Source organism: Rhinatrema bivittatum, chromosome 1 (assembly GCF_901001135.1).
Source record: "Rhinatrema bivittatum chromosome 1, aRhiBiv1.1, whole genome shotgun sequence".
Classification (NCBI taxonomy): Eukaryota; Metazoa; Chordata; class Amphibia; order Gymnophiona; family Rhinatrematidae; genus Rhinatrema; species Rhinatrema bivittatum.
In genome coordinates, this window is record NC_042615.1 from 143,512,789 (window position 1) to 143,536,937 (window position 24,149).

The 24,149-nt window shown below is 42.8% G+C and overlaps 1 protein-coding gene across 3 annotated transcripts in view; it reads right to left on the minus strand.

Annotated features, from left to right (window-relative positions):
- CWH43 (cell wall biogenesis 43 C-terminal homolog) overlaps positions 1-24,149 on the minus strand; it is a 158,289-nt gene that overhangs the window by 44,751 nt on the left and 89,389 nt on the right. For all 3 annotated transcript variants that reach the window (XM_029587890.1, XM_029587881.1, XM_029587899.1), the window contains 2 exons: positions 23,778-23,903; positions 15,573-15,652 (listed from right to left, as the gene is read on the minus strand). In XM_029587890.1, coding sequence (XP_029443750.1) covers positions 15,573-15,652; positions 23,778-23,903 — 206 coding nt within the window. The remainder of the gene's footprint in view (positions 1-15,572; positions 15,653-23,777; positions 23,904-24,149) is intronic.

Consider the following 24,149-nt stretch of genomic DNA (forward strand, 5'->3'; position numbering starts at 1 on the left):
AATTGCATCAGTAGCATGGGATCTTCTTAGTGTTTGGGTAATTGCCAGGTTCTTGTGGCCTGGTTTGGCCTTGTTGGAAACAGGAACCTGGGCTTGACAGACCCTTGGTCTGACCCAGCATGGCAATATCTTATGTTCTTATGATATTAAAAGACTTATCTGGCTATATTCTAGCTATGAATATAGCTGGATAAGTCGGGGGCGATCCGTGGGTAGGCGGGAGGCATTCTGGGGCAGAGCAGAGTTAGCTGGTTAAGTTAGCTAGTTAACCTAACCGGCTAACTCTGATCGTACCTTAGGGCTGTCCTAAAGTTATCCAGATATACTTACCGTATTCAGCTAACTTTAAGGTAGCCAGGAATATTCAGTGGTGCTGCCACACTGCTGAATATCCCAGTTAAGTCAGCCAGATAAGTATACTTGGCTAACTTACCAAGCCGCTCAGTGGCTCAATATCCACCCCATAATATACATAGCTTGTGTCAACTAGAAAGCCCTGCTAAAAGGCAAAAAAACCCAATTAGAATCGATATGGTATTAGGCATATTGTACCATATGATGGGTGTAGGCTTGGCACTCAAAGCCATGAGTAAAGTGAATTACAATTACAATATAGTAAACCTCCCATACCAAAACAACACTAATTGCCAGCACTCAAATAGTAACAACCCTACCCATGAAAAGGCAATGCTGTAGATATTGCACCAGGCCCTAAAAAATCAATTCACCTCCTATTAGAAAACAGAACAAGCCTAGCTGCTATAGAACCCTACACAAAACTATACACAAGCAGAATACCTTAAGTTCAGTCACGCATGTAGAACACAGACAAAGCCTTACCAAATACAGAATAAAGAAACCATAAATTAAAAATGTGCAGATAAAAACTGAACTGGAAACCACAACACTAGACTCTATGCAGCACAACAATGGGAAAACAGAAACACTGCCATTCTTCATAAAATATCAAACAATAAAATCAAGAAATATAAAACATCAATAATAGTAAAATGTTCCAACTCCCAAAAATATACTGAAAAACAGCACACACATCAAATATTAACAATCAATAATTAAAATAAACAAGGTTATAAACTGAACCACTCACCATACCCTGGGAACTTTTGATTTCCAGATGCAATGAGATTAGAGTGGATTAGTTGATGAGGTGGAGAGTGGGGGGTTGTTGCACACAAACTTTCTCCTTTCTCTCTCATATACACACACATACACGTTTGTTCACTCTCACATTCAAACATACACATATAGACACGCCCTCCCTACACACACACACACACACACGCTCTCTCACTTATGCACACACACACATATGCTCTCTCGCTCTCACACCTTCTCTCCCTTGCATACACACACCCTCATTCACTCAGACAGGCCCCCCTCTCCTTCACACACACACACAGGTTCCTTGTTTCACTCATACACAGGCTCCCTCCCTCTTTCTCACTTGTGCAAGCATCTGGGTGCCTTATAAAATTGGATGGACACTTGCATGAGCTACATGCATATTTAACTCCTGATTTTGGCATGCACCCAACTTTTAAAATTCACCTTTAAGAGGATAACTTTCAAAACTGTTCATATCTGCCCATTTACACATGTATATGCATGCACACAAAGTTGCTACTGTATTTTATAACCTGCACAGAAAGGTTATAAAATATTAGTATATATGCGTGCACAAATATTTGTAAATGTAAAAATCATGAGCCGTGCAAGTTCAGACTTATCCAGATAAATGTCGATTTATCCAGTTAAGAAGCAGCATGTAGCCGGATAAGTCCGAAAAGCGTTACTTAAACAGACTTATTCAGCTACGTAGGCCTGCTGTACTTAGCCAAATAAATTGGAATATAGCAGAGAAGAGCCAATATTTATCCGAATAAGTTTCAATTGTCCATCTAAGTAGCGGGAAAAGCGGTATTTAGCTGAATAAGTTGGAAATTAGCCATGTGTTGCGCTCCGCTGCTCATGAGCCCCAACCGCGAGCAACCTCACTTACCATCCGGGCTGCTGCCACTAGTCCCCTGCTTGACGTGGATATGCCGTCCCGGACCACCGCTGCCTGCTGCCGCCTTCTCCCTGTGGCTGAGGAGCCATTTCCGACGCTGCTGAATTCTCCTCTTCGCGGCATGGAGCCACTGCCGGGATGCCTCTCTTCACGGCAAGGAGGCTGCCGCTGATTCCTCCTCTTCTCGTGGCTGGGAAGCCGCCGCTGTCGGTCCTCTATTTGCGGCCCAAGTGCCGCCGACGTTTCTTCTTGCGGCAGGGACGCCGCTGATGCTGTCTCTCCTGTTCCTGGCCCTGCAAAGTGTGCGCCTCTTCTTAATATTTAAAGGGCCAGCGGCGGGAAAAGCCCCACAGTCCCAACAGATGATGTCATCAGCTTGTCCCTCCACCAGCCCTATAAAGGGCTCAGCTTCCATTCCATGGGGCCTTCGTATCAGATCTTCATGGTCGTCCATGCGTCTTTTGTCCAACAAGGTCTTTTGTGGTCTGCTCCTGTCCAGATGGTTTCATGTTCTTCATTAGATGTTCCTAGATGTTCCTGTTCCTCATCAGAGCTCCTTCATCGCTTGTTCCGTGTTCCTGATGTTCCATGTTTCTGGCGTTCCATGTTCCTGCTGTTCCAGTCCTGGTCCTGATGTTCCCGACTCAGGCTCTTCGTCCTGCTTCCAGATTTCCTGTTCGTCCACCCTTCCTGGCGTGCCACCATCGTGGTCTTTGACCAGCCCAGTAACCGCAGAGTCAAGCTTGAAATGTGGTTTTAACAGGTAAAATTAAGATATTCCTATAGACATATTTCTGTTTTTATATAGAATTTTTTTATATAGACTGTTTTTAATTTTTAACTCATTTGAAATATCTCACTCTAGTCACTATCCGGTTTCAAACCATCCTGGTCACAGGCAGGATTTGGCGCGTAAACCCTCTGTTTAAAAAGCTTTGAAAAGGAGTTACTCCTGCAGTACACTTTGGTCTGACAGTGAAGGGTGAACAATAGCAACAGGTAAATAGATTTTGATTTAGTTTATCTGTTTTTTTATTCTTATGTAAAATTGACTGCTCAGTCAGCACTGCCCTACTGTAATGCACAAATATTTTGTTCCGGTTTACTGCTATATAGATGTGGATGAGCACACTACTATTAACAGATACCACCGACTTCAACAGGTAGTCATTCCTTTTAACCATTCCTTTTTAACCATTGTTTTAATCATATTTATATTCATTTTTAATAGACATATAGATACCTATTATTTATTTCAAATTATAACCCATTCAATATCTTAATGAGTCCTTAAGGTTGCTGATACTTACAACTGTTTTTGTTAAGGATCAACAAAAATGTGATCACAGTGTTATAATAGTATAGCTATGGGCCAACTACATTTTCTTTTTAAATCATTGTTGTTATCGTTTATCATGATTTAACCATTATTGTCTGTGTGGTGTATACATGTTTACATCTGTTTATATTAGCCCCTGAAGCAGCTCAGAATTGAGCGAAACTCTGCCTGAGTCGGGCATTTTTTCAATAAAGTTCACTTGGTGTCTACCGATCCTCTCCATTTGGTCGCTACTCGCAATATTGGACCGGTTTCCAGTTTGTTTCTTTGGACCTTCATGTCTGCAGTGCAAGTCTCCAGAAGGTCCTTGCTTTTAATGCCGAGGTCTGTTCCTGAATCTTGAGTCTTGAATCTTTAAATTCTGTTCCCAGTCTTCGGAGTTCCTTATTCCTGCTTCCGTCCATGCCCTAGACTCAAACCAGAGCCTGCTCTGCTTCGGTGTGTAGGGCGCGCCTCGGTGCAGGCCTCTCCTGAATCTTCGTCATGTTTCCAGCTCAAGTCTTCATCTCCTCGCCTGGAGTCTACTTCGCTTCCGGTATGGTCCATGACCAGCCATGGGCGGCTATGTAAGGCATGCGCGGTGCAGTACTCACCCTGTACTAGTGCCTGAATCCTGAATCCTTATCTGAGTCTTCCAAGTTCCTCAGATTCATGTCTCATCATGTTCCTGCCCTCAGCCTCCGTCTGGCCTCACACACTCGTCGGGTCCGGAAGGGCTACCGAGTGGTTGGAGGGCTACTCTTGAGACCAGCATTGCATTGCTGGGTCTCACCTGTGCATGCAGTTCCAGTGGAGGTCTGAGCCTGCCTCGTTCCAGTGCCTGCGATGTTCAACGTTTCAGTTCTAGTCCAGCCTTGTTTCAGCTCCAGCCTTGTTTCACCGCGCTTGGACACTCTCACCTCCCACAGTGTGTGTCTTGGGGCTCCTTCCTGAGCTGCCCCGTGGTCCAAGGGCTCACATCCCCCTAGAACAAGCAACCGCACCCCCACGCTTGCAACACCACATAAGTGTATGCAACTCATATACCCATGTATTTGTACTTCAGTTTTACAAGGATACGCGTGTTAATCTGTTGTTAATTTGTGTTAATTTGATGCTTTTATCCCCCATAAGTTGGCTTTTACACTCGTAAATCAGGGTATTTTATAACATGCGTGCAGCAATGAAATAATCAGTTTTACCATTTATTCAACCAGTTTGCCCAGTCCATCTGCAGGTCATGAAGATCCTTCTGGCTCTTTAGCCTGACGTCTCCCCATTGTATCCAGACGGTCTACCCAGTCATTTTTTGACTTTAATGATGTCTATGATCACTTACACCAGATATTTAGCAGAAATAAATATATGCAAGTAAAAGAGTATGCGCATTAATTTGGCAGGTTTTCAAATAATAACTTATTTGTGTAAATGTTGGCTCCACCCTGGAATGCCGCTTGCATGCCCTTTATTACACCTGCAAAGTTACTTGCAGACCCCTATTTACGTGTTAGTTGCAGTTTTGAAAATCGCATGTATTTGCATATGTGCTATTATATATGCACACGATGTTTGAAAATTCACCTGCTACCACGCATACTTTCTAAAATCTTAAAGGCAAATTTTAAAAGTCCTACACACACCGAAGCTGGGAGATACACGCAGCGCGTTTGCTGAGCGGATTGTAAAAAGTGCACGAGTATGCACAAACATTTTTTTTTTACAAAACAAAAGCGGGGCATGGGCATGGTCATAGCAGGGTATTAGTATTTCAGGAAATATGAAATCAGCGCGTAAGTATTTATGCCCACCAGCGTGCTCCGGGGTCCCTATTCACGTAACTTTAATTCTGCTATGGATAGCGTATAACTAATAAAACAGAAAAAAAACTAAGGCTAGTTAGTGAAGTTTAAGTGTTGGGGCTAAAAGGGTATAGGGAGGCTTATTAACTAGGGGGGTTAGGAAGTCCTATCCTTTAACTGGGCGAACTGAGAATGGACTGGGGAAACTGGTAATTGCATCGGCACACGAATCTACCAAAATCCTCCCACTTATGCGATAGGTGGCATTTGCATGCATATAGACTATTTTATACTATGCGTGCTTATATGCGCATATGTTATAAAATGGCGGCATCCGTTAGCTTGAGCCGGCATTCACGCATACATGTGCATTCGTGTGCCGGTATGAAAATTATCCTCAAAATGTATAAGTGCTGACTCCATCTCCAACTCCACCTCCCGGATAGCCTCCCCATGTGCATAAAAGTTCATGTGAAACCTTGGTTACAGGCATACAGTTACATATAACTCCAGTCACTCTTTAGAACAGCCAACTGCATGCATAAAACCAGGTTTTCTGCACATAAACAGCTTTTAAAATTACCCCCAAAAATTATCAACAAATAAGCAGGTGCAAATCTCTGTGAGCATTTTCCTAGGGCAATAATACAAATAAAATACACTACCCATGAAGTTTTGTTTTGATTATTGGTACAAACCCCATGGGAAAAAAAACTACCCTTGGAATATTAACCTTTGTGGGCAGTTTGATTATTGCCCCACAAGCATTAAGGTCTCTATCATTGTATTAGCTTAGGATGGGGAGTTGATTAAAGTGAATACATTTTCTTTCCAGAAACCTCATCCGGAGTGCAAACTATGCTGAACGGTCAGAAGAAAAGAAATAGCCAATTAATAAACCTAAGGACTTGAGACAAATCTTGTCAAATTATCTGAATGTTTGGGTGATGATAAGAATCCAAGTTATGTGATCAAAGACAACTCCCCTCCCTCCCTATTAGCATTAAAAGAGACACAAAGCACATGTCTTCTTTGCTACTTGTTGACTTTTAAGCAAAAGCTTTTGCAGTTGGAAAATTTCTGTAAAGAGACAAAATGTTGCAAAACCTGATAAAATTAATTTATAATTGATGGTGAATATCTTGTGAAATTTGGGAGCAGCCCTGTGGCTCATTGTAAAGTGCTGAGCAGAAAGTCCTGGTTCGATCCCTGAGTTGGGTCTTTCGACCAGCTGAGGCTGGGGCTACTGCCAATGCCATGTTCACAGCCCTCGGAGTAGGGGGAGTTGTGGTCATTGCTTAAGGGTGACACCTAGTGGCCAGATTCAGGAGGAATCTTGGTGCATGGACCCCGGCTGAGAATGGTTACTACAATGACCAGGGGGACGATCTAAAAAATAAAATAGGGGAACAAATCCCCAGGTAGTTGTGTGTGGCCCTGGCATTCTTCCTGATTCTTCTCCCCTGAACACCTGCAAGCTAATAATCCTGGTTTTAAGCAGGACTTTGAAAACCAGCATCTATGGGATTCCTTCTTTTCTGGATTCCTTGTGCTGTTTCAGTTTGCCTGAAGAGGTCTCTCTCGCACGGTTTTACAGAGACATTGCAAATTAGGAGCCTGTTTGAAGCAGGAGCCAATCAGGAGTGAGATTATAGTGGTGCTTTTTCGTGGGTAATATAGAGGCATGAGACAGGAAGATGCCATGCTTTCCAACAAAGCCTGAAGAGGAGAGCCCTGCAGGCTGGGCCTGCAGGGCTCTCCTGCAGGCTGGATAAGTGCAAGGTGATGCATATAGGGAAAAATAACCCATGCTATAATTACACGATGTTGGGTTCCATATTAGGTGCTACAACCCAAGAAAGAGATCTAGGTGTCAGAGTGGATAACACATTGAAATCGTCGGTTCAGTGTGCTGCGGCAGTCAAAAAAGCAAACAGAATGTTGGGAATTATTAGAAAAGGAATGATGAATAAAACGGAAAATGTCATAATGCCTCTGTATCGCTCCATGGTGAGACCGCACCTTGAATACTGTGTACAATTCTGGTCGCCGCATCTCAAAAAAGATATAATTGCGATGGAGAAGGTACAGAGAAGGGCTACCAAAATGATAAGGGGAATGGAACAACTCCCCTATGAGGAAAGACTAAAGAGGTTAGGACTTTTCAGCTTGGCGAAGAGACGACTGAGGGGGGATATGATAGAGGTGTTTAAAATCATGAGAGGTCTAGAACGGGTAGATGTGAATTGGTTATTTACTCTTTCAGATAGTAGATAGACTAGGGGACACTCCATGAAGTTAGCATGGGGCACATTTAAAACTAATCGGAGAAAGTTCTTTTTTACTCAACGCACAATTAAACTCTGGAATTTGTTGCCAGAGAATGTGGTTCGTGCAGTTAGTATAGCTGTGTTTAAAAAAGGATTGGATAAGTTCTTGGAGGAGAAGTCTATTACCTGCTATTAAGTTCACTTAGGGGCGGATTTTCAGAGCCCTGCTCGCGTAAATCCGCCCAAAACCGGGCGGATTTACGCGAGCAGGGCCCTGCGCGCCGGGAAGCCTATTTTACATAAGCTTCCCGGCGCGCGCAGAGCCCCGGGACTCGCGTAAGTCCCGGGGTTTTCGGAGGGGGCGTGTCGGGGGGCGTGTCGGGGGCGGGCCCGAACCGCGCGGCGTTTTCGGGGCATGTCGGGAGCGTTCCGGGGGCGTGGCTACGGCCCGGGGCGGCCCGGGGGCGTGGCTGTGCCCTCCGGACCCGCCCCCAGGTCGCGTCCCGGCACGCAGGAGGCCCGCTGACGCGCGGGGATTTACGCCTCCCTGCCTGGAGCGCAAACAAAAGTAGGCTATTCGCGCTCGTTTTAAAATCCGCCCCATAGAGAATAGCCACTGCCATTAGCAATGGTTACATGGAATAGACTTAGTTTTTGGGTATTTGCCAGGTTCTTATGGCCTGGATTGGCCACTGTTGGAAACAGGATGCTGGACTTGATGGACCCTTGGTCTGACCCAGTATGGCATTTTCTTATGTTCTTATGTTCTTAAAGCGGTGAGCGCATGAGTTAGAGGACCCGCTGAGCCAGGGGTAGCAGAATGCCTTTTTGGTACTGGGGTGGGGGCCCCAAGCTAAACAAGCTTCGCCTCCAACCCACCCTATTGGTCTCCTTAGGTTTTTTTTTTTGTTGACTGCAGGAAATATGTAGATTGATTTTATATTTTTTTAATAGGTATTGCAAATTTTATTTTTTTATTATACTTCCAGGCTACATAAAAAAACAAGACTTTCCCATATTTGTTAAGAAAAACAAAACAAAACACTCTGTATAAGATAGTGCTCCTTCTTCTGCTAATAGTGAGGAACAGAAGGGAACACTCCAGTCACCGGTGCAAGTAAGAGCCACTAATGTGGCCCTGTGTAAATAAAGTTTGCCAACCCATGTGTTAGAAGGAAAAATATTATTAAGTAACAATGACCCCGGCACGTGCCACTTACCATGTTATTCCATTTCAAATATGCAACATTAATTGTGACCATCTGTAGCCTTCCCTTGTGTTTCTAACCCACTTGCCAATTTTCTTAATTTGAAAATTAGCCTTTCCTGCAATGAAAAGCTTTAGCAAAGTCCAGATAAATGATATCAGTCATGTTTCTCTTATCAAGCTGGGGGCTAACATTCTTTAAAAACAAAGAAACAAACCATATTTGGTTTGGCAGGAGCTATTGCTCCTGAGCCCTATACTGATTCTTGCTGATCATTCCACTCAAGTACACACCCATCTCCTTTTTGATGATAGCTACATCGGCTCCCTGTCTGCTTCCGTATACTGCTTCTCTTACTCGCCTATACATAATGTTACCATTATAAAATTACCCTCTTAATGGCTTTTATGCTTGTTGTATGTCACCTAAAGCAATTCAAACCATACAACTCAATAATGTAAGAAATAGATAAACTGGTAATTAACTCCACCCCCCCCCCCCCAAATAGCTTTTAAAAATGGTCCTACCTAGGTACAATTATGTGTTTTTACCGAAGTGTTCTGAGAGGGGTAGTGGTGGGATCATCATGAATGCTGAATTATCAAAATCTCAGGGGAGGGGGAGGCAGCCTATGATCCTGAAAGTTAATTGTCAGGAGTGGGGGGCAAGGCTGAATGTTGCCTAGTAGGGATGTGCATCGGGTGCCCGATCGTTTGCGCTTTCGGGTTCGTGTGGCCGCGGAAAAATCTAATTTTCCCACAGATCGGCATTTTTTTTTTTAGTAAAAAATAGTTTTTCAGCTTAGTGCGGGAGTAACAAAAAATAACAAAAATAAACGTTTTTTTGTTAGTGCACGCTAACAGGAGTTAGCGAACACTAACCCGAAAAACAATTTTCACGAAAATTTGGGGGAAAAAGTGTTCGTTTCTCATTTTACCCGATATATAACAAATTAAGAAATATCGTTATAAAAACGATTCACATCCCTATTGCCTAGGATTACCTAATACCCTTGCCTAGGACCTGCTAGGGTGGGAAAAGATCTAGAAAAACATATTGTTTATTTATTTATTTATTTTTCTATAACGATGTTGGTATATATCTTCACACCGGTTTACAATGTTTCCTTAACATAAAATAAACATAAAATACATAAAAAACATAAAATACAATATTTCGTAAAAACAAAATACACTGGAAATTTAAACCATTCATCCAAAATAAAAATTTCAATCATATAAATACTTAAAATAAAATACAATTATATGATGCATTAAAGTACTCAAATTTTAAAAACAACAATCATAAACTTAAAAAAAAAAATAATATGGCATTTCTGGTCCTAATTAAAAAAAACCCTGAAGTCCTGAAGTCCTGTTTCCCCAGAGGAAGTCTTATACAGTTGGTGTTACACAGTCACATTCTGCTAAGGCACCAAAGTGCTGCCTTTCAGTCAATATGGGATTCATTTTTGAAAAGGATTTATGCGCTTAAGACTGCGCTTAAGACTTTAAAACATGCATGTGCGCGCCCATATTCACAGCTATATGGATGTGCTTGTGCATGCACACATTTTTTATATCATGCACGCAAATGCACGTACACTATATTAAAACACACATAAATCTACCCAACAACATGTTAAAATATGCCATGAATTTTAACATAGCTGCATAAATGTTGACTTACCCAGCCAAGTGCTGACAAATATCTAGATAAGTAGCACTGTGGCAATTTATCCAGCTAAGTAGCATAGTTTAAGGCTTGTATGGCTAAGTAATTTATTCGGATAAGTAAAAGAAAAGCACTACTTAGCTGGAGAAGTAAGATAGATGGATAACTAGAGTTTGAAGACTTATCCAGCTATCTTACTTATCCGGCTATGTAGTGCTTTTTAAGATTCATCTGGATAAATGTCGGACATCTGCTCTGCACACACATTTGTGCTCCTAATTTTCATCATTTACACAAGGAAATGTAATCTGCATATTAGCACTTGGCTTTTATGTGTGTAAATTATTAAATTTTATAACTTGCGTGTGAAGGAAATTACCAGTCTTACCAATTAGTCCACCAGTTTGCCCAGTCTATCTCTAGGTCTTCAGCTTGCACTCCCCCCCACCAGTTTACCCAAATCCTTCACCCAGTCAGTATTTGCCTAAAAAGAATTATATTCTGACTTACACCTGATATTTAGAAGGTGTAAATATGTGCAGGTAATAACTGTGCACACGTTGCTCTCGCTGGTTATAAAAAGGCAACTTATATGCGTAAATGTTGGCTCTGCCCGGGAAAGCCCCTGGTCTGCCCCCTTTCTTTACGAGTACATTTATTCACGCACCAGTTCTTGTGCGTGTATGTTTAAGGTTTATAAAATAACAGTTGCATGAATATGTGCTATTTGTGCACGCATGTGCTCATTTTTACATGTGCAACTCTTAAAATTCAACTTTAAGCATATAAATGGGCTTTTGAAAATTGCCACAATATATACTATTGAATTGCCAATTGGTTTGTTTATTTGTTTAACAGATGGATTGTCAAAGGTGTTACAAATGTAAATTTAACATACTATCCTAGCAATTTTCTAAAGCCATTTACCCACGTAAGTGCACTTAATGCAGGTAAAACCTATTGACAATTCAATGGCATATATTGTAGCAATTTTCAAAAGCTCATTTACACAGGTAAAGTGCAATTACACATGTAAAACCCAGTTTTAGTGTGTAAATTGTTGCACTGCAATGGAAGGGGGCGCTCCCCATTGCGGGACGAGATGTGTGTGCCCTTGCGGTGAGATGGAATGAAGACCAGGCCCCTGTCGAATTGCACAGCCACCATAAGGTCAACCACGCAGGGTTTGGTCTCTGAGTGGTCCTCCGACCACTCCAAGCCCTTTCGGACCTGCCGCTGGGTAACGGCAAAGGTGGCATGTTGGACAGGAGGCAAGGGTGGACTGGAACTGAAGTTGTAACTCTGGTGCTGATGAAGACAGGAGTCAGACGATGTTGAAGACGGACTCAGACGAAGATCAGACTGGACTCAGACGTGGAGACTTGGAACATAGACGAAGAACTTGGAACATAGACACCGATGAGGACGAGCAAGGCCCCTCAGGCACCCTACACAGCTGGACAGCTGGTTGCAGACCACGAGGGGAGGGGAACAAGTCAGGGCGTCTCACAGCTCAGGAACAAAGTAATCCCTTGGATCCTCCAAAGTCAGAACAGGATACAGACTCAGGATTAAAACTTGGAACTTGGAAACTGTATCTCGGAATTAAAAGCAAGGAACCTCCGGAGGCATGGGTTATTCAGGACCTGGAGCATCAGGACTAGGATCACGGAACACCAGGACTTGGATCACAGAACGTCAGGACTTGGATCATGGACATCAGACTTGGATCATCAGGACTGGAACATGGAACATCTGGACTTGGAACACGGAACATTTGGACTTGGAACATCAGGACAGGAACATGGAACATCTGGACTTGGAACACAGAACATCTGGACTTGGAACACGGAACAAGCAGAGACCAGGAACAATGACAAAGACGAGGGATCCCACGGAGAACAAGGAATGCTACCAGGAGCGGAGACGAGGCATTCTGGAGAAAACTAGCTCCTTGCAAAGGCGAAGTTGGAATGGCAATGAGCCCTTAAGTAGGGCTGGACAGGAAACACCCATGAGGTGGGGCCAGAGGAACCACTCCCTCGGTGGCCCTCTAAAGCACTGAAAAAGGCACAGCCCCGTGCCTAAGGAGGAAGCAGGAAGAGGAAGTGCAGGACCACGGACAGTGGCCCTGCTGACAATCCTAAGAAGAGGAGCCAGAGCAGGCCATGACCAGACCCGACGTGGGAGGCGGCTCTCCAGCCATGAAGAGGAAGCTGCAGGCGGCTCCAAGCCTCAGGAAATACCGGTGGCAGCCTCCGGGCCACAAAGAGGAGTAGGCCGAAGTCTGCGGCTCCCTGCCACGGTGAAGAGGAAGCTAGGAGCGGCTCTGCCGCAAGAGAACACCAACGCCTGCGGCCTCCAGGAAGGGAAGATGATGTCGACAAGCACAGGCGGCAAGGCCCGCCATGCCGAAGACCACGTGGGCGACTTCCGGGCCATGGAAGGATGGCAGCATCGGCGTCGGGAGCCAGGCTGGCTGAAGAAACAAGGTGAGGGGCTGCCCATAGCTCCAGCTGCGGGCAGCAATGCAATATAAATGCTTTTGAAAATCAAGCTTAAGCACATAAATGGGGTTTTGAAAATTGTTACGATATATATATATATATTACCCTGCCCTGTTAATTGTATTTTCAGCCTGTTAGTTACGATGTAAACCGGCATGATGTTTGCATACTAATGCCGGTATATAAAAGTTTTAAATAAACAAATAAATAAATAAATATGCTATTTTTGCTCATGAAAATTGCCCCTTTTCTTATTATAAGGCACTGTCACATTGGAATAAGAGCCAAACAAATTTCAAGCAATGTAAAATATTCTGGTGAAGTGCAATGGCTTTCAGTTTGGTATCTATACATTATTTTGTTTTCTTCCTAACCTCTTTCTACTCATTGCTGGGTATTGAGGATTTAGTGATCACAGCCCTGCCATGGTGCCTGTGACTTTTTCTTGATAGGATACTGCAGAGGTTTGCCACAGCAGCTGGTCTTCCCTAATGGTCCCCCATCCAAGTACTAAGCCAGGTCTGATACTACTGGGCTTCTGAAATCTAGAAAGCTCAGGCTCTCTCAAGCCAGTGTTGCTGGAAAAGGCCAACATTGGCTTTTAAATATTGGCACGTGCGTAAGGGGTGGTTTAAAGGTCCTTTACTAGTGAGGCACATGTCTCCACAGGGACACATGGAAAACAACGTTAGAGGAGGTGTAGTGTGATGCACATACTCCTCAATTAGAGGAGCCTAAAAGTTTGCTGCATTGAATATAGTTGAGCGCAGAAGTTTCTGTCTCTTTCTGGCTGTCTCTTCTGAAGAAGTCCAGGGCTCAAGGTCAGAGCGCCTAGGATTCTCAGAGAGGGAGTGAGTACTTAAAGCAGCCATGAGGGGCATTAGGCAGGAATCTTGGAAAGATTTCTTTTTTGGAGGGGGGGAGGAACTTATCCCAGGTTTCTTGCTCTTTTTGGTAGTTCCCCAGATTTACGACATTTTGGCGAAATAGTAAAACACTTTGGAGAAGCCCGAGCTCCAAGGAGTAGGTGTCCTGCAACTGAAAAGTTACTGCACTCAACAAGAGTGGCAGCAGAAAATTCTACCAGAGTGAATCATGTTGCGTCCGTCGGTCTCATACAGCTTTGATCTCTGTGCCTCACCTTTCTTCCTTCTCTCTCCTCTCTTCATGCCACTCTCTCCGGCGTCCACGGAACAGCAACGGCGATGGTGTTCACCATGATTTTCCTGAGGGCCTCCTAGGGTGCACATGCACACGCCACCCACGTCTTTATCCACGTCGTGGCGGGAACCTAGGGGGCGTCTCCTCCGAGTGACGTCACGACATCCTGGTATTTAGCCTGCCCTTCGTTTGCTAACAAACTGAGTTAGCAAGGATTGGATTGGACTGCCTCCGGGCTAAGCTGCTCTGCCGCTTCCCAACTGCCACAAGATGCTCTCTCTGCCCTTCGGGGTAATTCTTCACTAACCTGGGTACGGGCTCCTCGGGGGCCCTTCTGCTCTATTTCAGGTACCTATCTTGAGTTACTGGGTACTCACTTCTCGAGAGCCTGCTCTCCCTAATCTGGTGCCTGCCATTGAACAACTTCTGCCTGCCAGGACCTTCAACTATACAGCTTTCTACCTCAGTGAGTACTAACCCTTTCAATCTGTCTCATCTTCAGCTTCGGCGCTCTGGCTCTACATCTGGGAACTGTCCCTGCTACGCAGCACTGCCTATCACTTACTCGAGTGTGAGACTGGTCTCCTCTGCTGAGGACCCCTGGACTACTTCACTGGGATTACCATCACTGCTGCCCGCTCCCCGGGCAGTACCATCGAGCTGTACAATAAATACAACTTCTCTGTGTTTGAGTGTATAGAGTCTAGCCTAGTACTGCGGTTCCTCACAGGGCTCCTCCCCGTGGGAGTGGCCTTCACCGCATTACCCAAGAATCCACTCCAACACCTCATAACCATAACTAATCGTCAAGAAAAATATCAGACTGAGAAGGGTCTTATTTTGGTATAAGGGATCTATTCTGTGTCTGAGAATTTAAGAGGAGGAGGAAATCATCCAGCTGAACCAGGAACTTAGAAAGGGAGTTTTTAAGGAGAGGAATCCTGGGGCGTATCCAGATAGGGGTTTGGAGTTAGAGGAATCCCTTGATTGCTGATGAGCTGTATTTCCGTGGCTGTTTGTTGTTCTGATATGGATGTTACCAGAAGGTGGCGTATATTCTATCAAAAAATTACCATTCCACAAGTATATCAGTAAACTTTTGTTTTTGGAAAAACACCAAATTGTTGTAGATGTAGTCAGTTTTGTTTTTTTCTGGAGGCGGCAAGAAGGTCCCCCAGCCCTAAGGATCCTGAAGCAAGATTATATTCATGTCGAAAGAACCCGGGAAACCCATGGATTGCATGGTAGCCCAGCATCTCCCAACTGTGCCCCTTTGTATGAGCCTGAAGTGGAAAGAGGGTTACATGTGCAAATCTGGATAGTGTAATCTGCACAGTTCTAGATGTGTACAGCCAAAAAAATGATTTTGTTTTATTTTTCTTTTCATGTTATGTCGTTTCATGTTAGCATGCACTAAAGGTTTTGTAGTGTATGTGTGTGTTAAAACCCATTTAGTGTGCATGAACATGATTTAACATGCACTAAATTGACAGTATGTGATAATTCGATTTAGTGTGTGTTAATCAGTTTAATATGCTAAAAACAATTAGTACACACTAAACAAAATTAAACAAATGACAACACATGTGTAGTATACTGTACTTACCTCTTCAGCTAATTTCTTCTGATAGGCTTTGTAACGAAGTCCTAATCCCAGCAAACCCACACCAACAATCAGACACAACACTAAACAAAGAGAAGAGGCAAGGAAATGTCTGATTAATATAAACACTCCACGAAGGTCATCTAAGGAAATGACGCAAGTATCCAAGCACGTGGGATGTAAGGTCTCCTGGCTCTAGAACTTGCAGAACAGGCAAATCCAAAGCATTTTCAGTTTCTTAGTATTCAAATCCAAAATAAACAGGTATCAGTAGATGACGTTCACTGCACAGCTATATTTCCATAAACGATTCTTGGCAAAAAAAATGTGCAGAATATATAATTTCACATATTTTGGGGGACTGAAAGGCTTTTTATAATGGCATCCTGGAGTAACACCTTAACTGACTATGCTGTATTCATACCTTGGAAGGATTAGGACAATACCAGCACAGATTTACAATGACAATCTGCATTCACAGATCCCTGGTATATTCAGAGCCAGAGTGATGGGCCCAGTTAAACTGCAGGCATTTTCAGATAATTTTCAAACATTTGTATATTCTCAGGAATGAAATAAAACCCAAATATAAAAAGAGAATAATTTTCTCTGTACTAGCTGCTCAGTAGACTAAATGAAAATATAGAAATAAGAGTAAGAGCCAAATTTAAATGTAGGGCAAAAGTAGGAGAAAGCAAAGCAAAAACATTGTGAATCAGTTTGCTTGCACAATTTAAAATAATGCATCTTGTGCCAAAATAAATTTAATTTCCTGCAACTTCAGGAAGGGAAAATATTCCATACAAAAAAAGTCAGGCAAACAAAAACTTGAACAAAACATACTGGGGGACTTTTGTCCAAATTCTTACATTACAAGATACATTTTCAACAAGCTACGCATGGAAAAATTAGCATATATGCGCGTAAATACCATATACACCCATATATGCTATTTTATAAACCACAAACATACATGCATAAGAATTTGCAAGTAAATTTACGCATATAAAAAAGTTAGAATCTGGGGCATTGCAGGCCGGGGCCAACATTTAAGTGTGAAGATGCTATTTTATATAAGACATTTTTGCATGTAGATTTGGCAGCTTACTGGTGTATACATGTATTTATACCTGCTCTTTATTTGGTGTAAATGATAGCAAATGTCTTTAAGGTGAAATACTAACTGGATGGGCAGTCTGGGTGAACTGGGGGAGTTCAGACTGAAGAGTCAAGAGGGTCTCAAAGACCTACAGATGGACAGGGCAAACTGGAAGACAAATTGGTAAAACTGGTAATTTCATTGATATGTACAGGTTGGAAAATCTGCTGATTTACACATGTACATGCATTTACCAACTTACCGGGCTGGGGGGCTGGGGGGTAAATATATTACACTTGTAAAATCTCCCCACATATATTAATAAAGTAAGAAGTCAAAATACACATGCAAAACAGTTGCACTCCACTTAGCTGATTAATTCTAACTTATCAGCTAAGTAGCAGCAAAGTCGCTACTTAGCCAGATAAGTCTTAAAAATGCTACTTATCCGGCTAAGCAAGATAGCCACATAAGTCTTAGATTTATCCAGCTACCTTACTTAGCCAGATAAGTAGCGCTTTTAAAACTTATCCAGCTATCTTGCTTAACTGGATAAATAGCACTTTTAAGATGTATCCAGCTAAGTAAAGGGAAAAGTGCCACTTAGGCCTGGATTTTCTAAAATCGAAGGCCTTAGTGAATTGCATGGTACCAGGGGGGGGGGGGCGAAGCGGGGGGTGGGCCTGCAAAAGCCGGCAGCAATCACACCACAGTGGTGCTGTTATGATTATTGGGGTTTGGGTGGATCCTTGGACACTGTGGCAGCTAACCATGCCCACGGGGGGCAGTCCCGTGAGGGACCACGGTGTCAGGCTAGACTCTGGACACACAAACACAGATTGAATCTTTATTTAAACAGTTTTGGAAACCACCAGAGGTGGCAGTAGTGAGTAGTAGATGTTGAGCCCGGCTGGGCAAATATCCCACAGGACACTGGAACAGCGGCTCCTCTGCTTGGCTGTGCTGTGGTAGAAAGAGACTGAGAGTTATGAGTACACAGTGAGAAATATACAGAGTCCCAGGTAGAATAGGTGAAGTTCTGAGACAGGGAGAGCAGGCCCTCGAGGAGCGAGTACCTGATCCCTTAGAGCAGGGAGACTCAGTGGTATTGTACTCACACAGCGGTTCCACTAGATGAGAGGTCTGGCACTGGAACAGAGGGCTGGCCCTCGAGGAGCGAGTACCTGGTTCCAGGGAAGTAGTACTGTGGAATAGTTGTACTCACAGATGGATAAGGTTAGTGAAGTCTTCCAAGTAGAGAAGGTTGTAGATGCAGGCAGTGACTCAGGGAACATGGGCCCTCGAGGAGCGAGTACCGGTTCCTGATAGCACCTGAAAGAAGCAAAAGAGGCCCCTGAGGAGCAGGTACCCCGTTGGCAGTAAGAGTTCCAGAGAATGCTAGAGTGGCAGAGTAGCTTCGGTACGGAGAATGACTCCCATCCGCAGTAATCCGAGTTGTTGCAAACTCGATTAGCTAGTAAAAGAGGTAGGCTTAAATATCCGGGCAACGTGATATCATCTCAGGGGGACACCCCTGAGGTTCGCGCCAATGAGGAAATAAAGATGAAGGCGGCATGTGCGCGCCCTATGGTACCTTGGAGGAGCATGGCAGGAAGCAGCACCAAAGCCGGTCCAGGGACGCCGGAGAGGTCGGCAGACAGATGCCGCGGCAGCCAGTAGTCCGAGGTAGGCGGGGCAAAGCCGTCGTAGACCAACGGTCGCAAGAGGTGCTATCGCTGCTGGCTTTCGCAAACCAATAGCGCCCCTGTGAAAGGTGGGGCTATTGGGAGCATTACTGGCGGTGATAAGGGGCCTTACCTTTTCGCCATCAGCGATGTCTTTGCCGTGTCCGCCTCGGTGCTGCCCCGACTCCTCCCCTTCCAGTGCTGACTGCACCCCGATCTAGCTATCGTGTGCGAAAGCTATAGAAAATGACCCCCTTAGCCAGAGAAGTTTTGACTATCTATTAGCGCATATCTTTTACACACTCGCAAATGTTGCAGGGTAGATTTACATGCGGTTATAAAATACCAGGGTAGATCTGCACTCGGCCATACACAGATGTATAGGGGGGTGCGGGCAGGTCTTTTAAAAGTCCAAAAATATTGTTTGCAAAATATTTTACTTATATATTTTTCTCCTCCTTAAGTTGCATAAATTAACACATTAGACAAACATGCAATTTCAAAATTGTGCACGCAAACTGATTTGCAGACTTTTTGAACTTTTTACTCAAAACTTAAATCTGGTCTTAAGATGGAATATGACTCTAAGTGTATTAAAAAAGGAATAGAAAACAAAATAGGGACTATAACAATGCCTCTGTCTAGCTCTATGGTGCAACCTCACCTCAAACACACAGGCCAATACAGAACTGTTAGCCCCCGTCTGGACGCGCGTTTTCGATGCGCTATTATTACCCTTTATACAATAAGGCGTAATAATAGCGCGAGGAAAATGTGTGTCCAAACCCCAAAAACTAATAGCGCCCGCAATATGCAAATGCATGTTGATGACCCTTTTAGTTATTCCTGTGCCATGCAGAAAGTAAAATGTGCAGCCAAGCCGCACATTTTACTCTCAGAAATTAACGCCTGCCAAAAGGACTAATTGGTAAAACTCCCAAAGGCAGGCGTTAATTTCGGCCGGCACCGGGAAAGTGTACCGAAAAGCAGAAAAAACTGCTTTTCTGCACACCCTCCGACTTAATATCATAGCGATATTAAGTCGGAGGCCCCAAAAATAACAAAAATTTAAAAATCGTAAAAAAAAAGAAAATCTGCCTCACGGCTCACAGGTTGGAAGATGGATGCTTAATTTTGCCGTCGTCCATTTTCCGAACCCGTGGCTGTCAGCGGGTTTGACAACCGAAGCCGGTAAAATTAAGCGTCGGCTGTCAAACCCGCTGACAGCCGCCGCTTCTGCCAATAAGGAGGGGCTAGGGATGCACTAGTGCCCCCAGTGCCTCCTTATTACCACGGGCCCTCATTTGAATACAAAATCGCACGCCCAGGATAGTGGCCTGGGCGCGCGTCAGGAGAGCGGGCGCTCGCCTCGGAGCACTGGCTCTCCCACGCATTTTACCGTATCGGTCCGACAGTCTGCTCACATCTCATAAAAGGTACGGCAGTACTAGAAAAAGTGCAAAGAAGGGCAACAGAAATGATAAAAAGGATAGAACAAGTTCCCTTATAAAAAAAAAAAAAAAAAGGCCAAACATGTTGGGGACTCTTCAGCTTGGAGAAAAGATGAGAGAGAGAAAATGATAGAGGTTTACAAAATCCTAAGTGGTATAGAACAAATTAATAGAAAATGTTTATTTACTCAAACAATACTAGGACTAGAGGATATTCTAGGAAAGTAACTAGTAGAAGATTTAAATCACATTTTATAAAGTATTTCTTCACTCAACGAACACTTTAGCTATGGTCAAGACTAGCAGCATAGTTGAGCTTTTAAAAGATTAGGACACGTTTCTGAAGGACAAGACCATAAACAACTCTTAACCAGATAGATTTCGTGTCTCTGCTTCATACTTCTGGGAATAAGCAACAAGAGATGGACTTTCCTATTAGTATCTGCTGGGTTCTCCCAGAGGTCCCAATCTGGCCACTGTTGAAGACAGGATGCTGGGCTTGATATTCTTATTAGCATTTAAGGGTGTGTGTTACGTTTTAAGAGCAAATGGAGAGTCAAGGAGAAAAGGAATTACCGTATGACAGAAGCATTCAAATATCTCAAAAGCTATACATAACAGGGTGCATTTTAAAAGAGTTGCTCACGTTAAAAGGCCCATATATGCGAGTATATGGTCCGAGCACGAGCAATTTGTATTTTAAAAGTGGCAAAGTATGTGTATATATGCATGTGAGCGAGTTAAAAAAAAAAAAGGGGGTGGAGTTGGGGCAAGTCAGGGCCATTCTCGGGTGGGGTCAACATTTACGCACATAAATCTGTATTTTAAACCTGGCGGCTACAGCGCATGGCAGCCTGTTAGCCACGCATGTTTACTTCTGTTTTTGATGAGGTACAAGTTTGCGGTGCCCTTCTGGAAGAGACGGTGAAAACAAGAACAGTAGTGGAATTCAAAGGGCATGGGATAAACCCAGAAGATCCCAGTGGCTAGGAGAAAGAAACGAGAATATGGAGTAAACTGTGGTAACGTTAGGTGTAAGATTTATGCATAGGAGTAACCTGTTTGGAGCAGCAGTTACTTCCTACTGTAAATATCTTGCTGGGCAGAATGGATGGACCACTTAGTCCTTTATCTGCCCACATTTTGTAAGTAAGTGACTTTTTAGAAGCATGTATAAATTCTAAATTGTTGCTTTCTTGCTCAACAAAACTGAATTCAAAAGACAAATTGTGACCTGTAAACAACTCTTTGCAGTGCCTTTTGTTAGTTAGAGAGGAATGCAAATGCCAAATGTTCTTTGAAAGTCAAAAAGAGGGGGAGGGCTTTCGGCTGGAAGCCAGTGCCAAATTATTAACTAAACTAAACTTACACAAAATGGACATAACTGGGCAGGAGAAAATGCTAGGATTTATTATAACTATTTTTGAACTATTTGAAAGGATGAATTGTAGGCTTTGGCATTAAAGCTGGAGTGGACAATACCTACCTAAAGTCAATGAGGGGCAAGGGATTGAATACTAATGAGCCTTTTTAATTAAGGATAAAAGGTAATGAAGCATTTGTTTAAAGCCGAAGAGACAGATAGAGGGATGTAGCCATGAGGTGAGACTTTAGTTGCAGCTTCAGCTTGCTGGCCATTGGTAACAAAGAAAGGGGCAGTTTCAGGTGACTGGAGGGTTTCTTGTGGTCATGATTTAATGCTTTGCTTTGCCAATTGTGCCAGTTCGGTTTGGGTGAAGTTGAGCTACAAAGGTTTGAATCTTTTTTTTTTTTTTCTATTTAAATTTTTATTGAGAACAGCACAAGTCAATGACAGCAACAATAACAAATTATGTTTAAGACATAATCTCGGCGTCTTTTCCAGTATATAAACCCAGCCCCATGAATATCAGTCCATCCATTATCAAAAGAATACAAGAGCACATGGGCAAGAGATGTGATGGTCACACAAACAACAAATAATAAGATATTGGTAACCAGATAGATTTGCATGAGAACTTCCCAACAATACAGAATTTGACACCTAAGCACCTCGATATTCACCCTGACTCATGGTAGTAATTTATTTTGTCATTCCTACCAAACCACATATGGAGACCATATTTTTTCAAATTTTGGAATAGTGATATTCGGTAATCCAGAGATCTTGGCCAAGCGATAATGTTTATGAACTCTGGTAAGGTCAGTAGCCACAGTGGGTGCTAATTTACACTTCCATGCAGCCGCAGTGTGACATCTGACTACTAAAAATATCTGTTGGCATACCTATATATATAGAGAGAGTGTCAGAGTGACTAACTAAAGAGTCTCTCTCTCTCCACATGTAGAAGTATGTGGCAGCAACAGCATTTTAAATGCTACACACATACTTTATAAAATGAGGCATATTTTTGCTCACGCTGCATTACGCGTGTTCCTTTTAAAAATGTACCCGAAAGAGTCCAGTTGGGTGACTCATTTTCTGCCTGGTAATTATTGCGATTGGGAGTTCCTCAGGGTTCTGCTCTTTCTTCTATGTTATTTCATTTGTATTTGTCACCAATTGGCGTTCTTTTAAAAGAATTGGGATTGTCTTACTATATTTATGCTGATGACATTCAGCTTTTTTTCCCCTAGTGACAAGGACAGTTTCCCGCTGACATTTTTGTATCAGTGTCTGAGTAGTATTCGTGTATGGTTAGCTGAAAGAGGTCTATCACTGAATGTTAACACAACAAAATTGTTGTGTGTTGTGGGTGGGGAAAAAAACCTTTTTAATGGTCTACATATAAACTATGATGGTGTCCAACTTCCTATTTTAAGAGAGGAAAGTAGTCTGGGTGTGCTGTTAGATTCTAAATTGACTATTGTGAATCATGTAAAGAATGTAGCAAGAGTGGCATTCTATAAACGTAGGATTGTAAAACTGTCAAAGACACTATTGCCCCACCATTTGTTTAGATCGGTAGTGCAGGCATTGGTATTGAGTCATGTTGACTGTTGTAATGGGCTACTTGTAGGACTCGTATCAAAAAAAGAACTAAGACAATTTCCACAACACCAAACTATACACAAAAAAGGAAATGTCATATCAGAAAGTCTTATATTAGATTGCCGTGTTCCAAAATTATAGAAATTTTAAGTATATAACCGCATCATCAAGCCTGACGGCGTGTTCTCTGAGACTTCAAAAAGAGAGCCGCCCGGACCTCTAATCATCTGCAGCAAAAATTGTATCCTTTTTTTTTGTGTCTTTTTTTCTTTTTATCAATTTTTCTATTTAATGTTTATATTCAACCTTCAATTCAATGGCACTACCGTTGTCAAAGTTGTTGTAATTTAAACCAAGCTCCCCTATGAGGAGCCACAGAAACCAGGATTTTTTTTTGTTGAGCCCTTGAGCATGGCATGATTCTGCTTTCTGTGGTTCCTCCTTCTTACTATTGCGATGATACTAACAGGAGGAATCACAGAAAGCAGGATTTTTTTGTGTTTTTTGATGAGCCCATGTTAAAATGGGCGCCTTGGCCATGCGACAATTTTTGGCATCACAGAGTAATATCTATTATCTAATAGCTTCAGCTACATGGAATTTGCATGTGATGAGACTATTAGCTATGTGCTTGACTGGACATGCGTTTTGGACACGTTAATCCTCGTATTGCGTCGAGGTTATTTTAGCATCTCTAGAACGTGCGTCCAATAGAGTGTTACCTTGTGTACTAGCCTGAGTACATTATATTGCATCGGTCTGAAGAATTCTTGAGTTGTCCAGCAATATAGTTTAAGATAGGGAATATGCAAATAATGTGCTATATCATAAGTGAATACTTTTAAAAAGCACTGGGAAATCATTCATTTTAAAATATGCAATCTTTCAGAAAATGAGTTACTTGCACAACGCTGGAGATAGTGCTGTCAACTGTCCAGGTTTTCTCTGGACTATACACAAATTATGCTTGGTTCAATCTTTAAAGAAAATGCTGTCACTTACGCAGTTTTATGGACTTTTCACATAGTTTGAAGGACAACTTGTGACTGCTTTTTGCTTGAAGAGCAGAGTAAAAGGTATTCCTCGGAACATGAAATATACCCAATCCTATAAGGAGCATTATAGCACCTGTAACAAAAAAACAGGATATTACCTGCCTTAAGCATCTCTATATTTGAATACGTTTTCAAACACACGCACACACACATCTTAAATCTATGCAGCTATAAACCATAATTTACAGAAATCTAAATTAATCTCTATGAAAGTCACACCATATTCCTTAACTGGACTAGCTTATGGCCTGCTTCAAATAGCAGATTATCCTCCCAGGTGAGGTAATGGAGAAGTAAGGACAATAGCAGGATTCAAAAA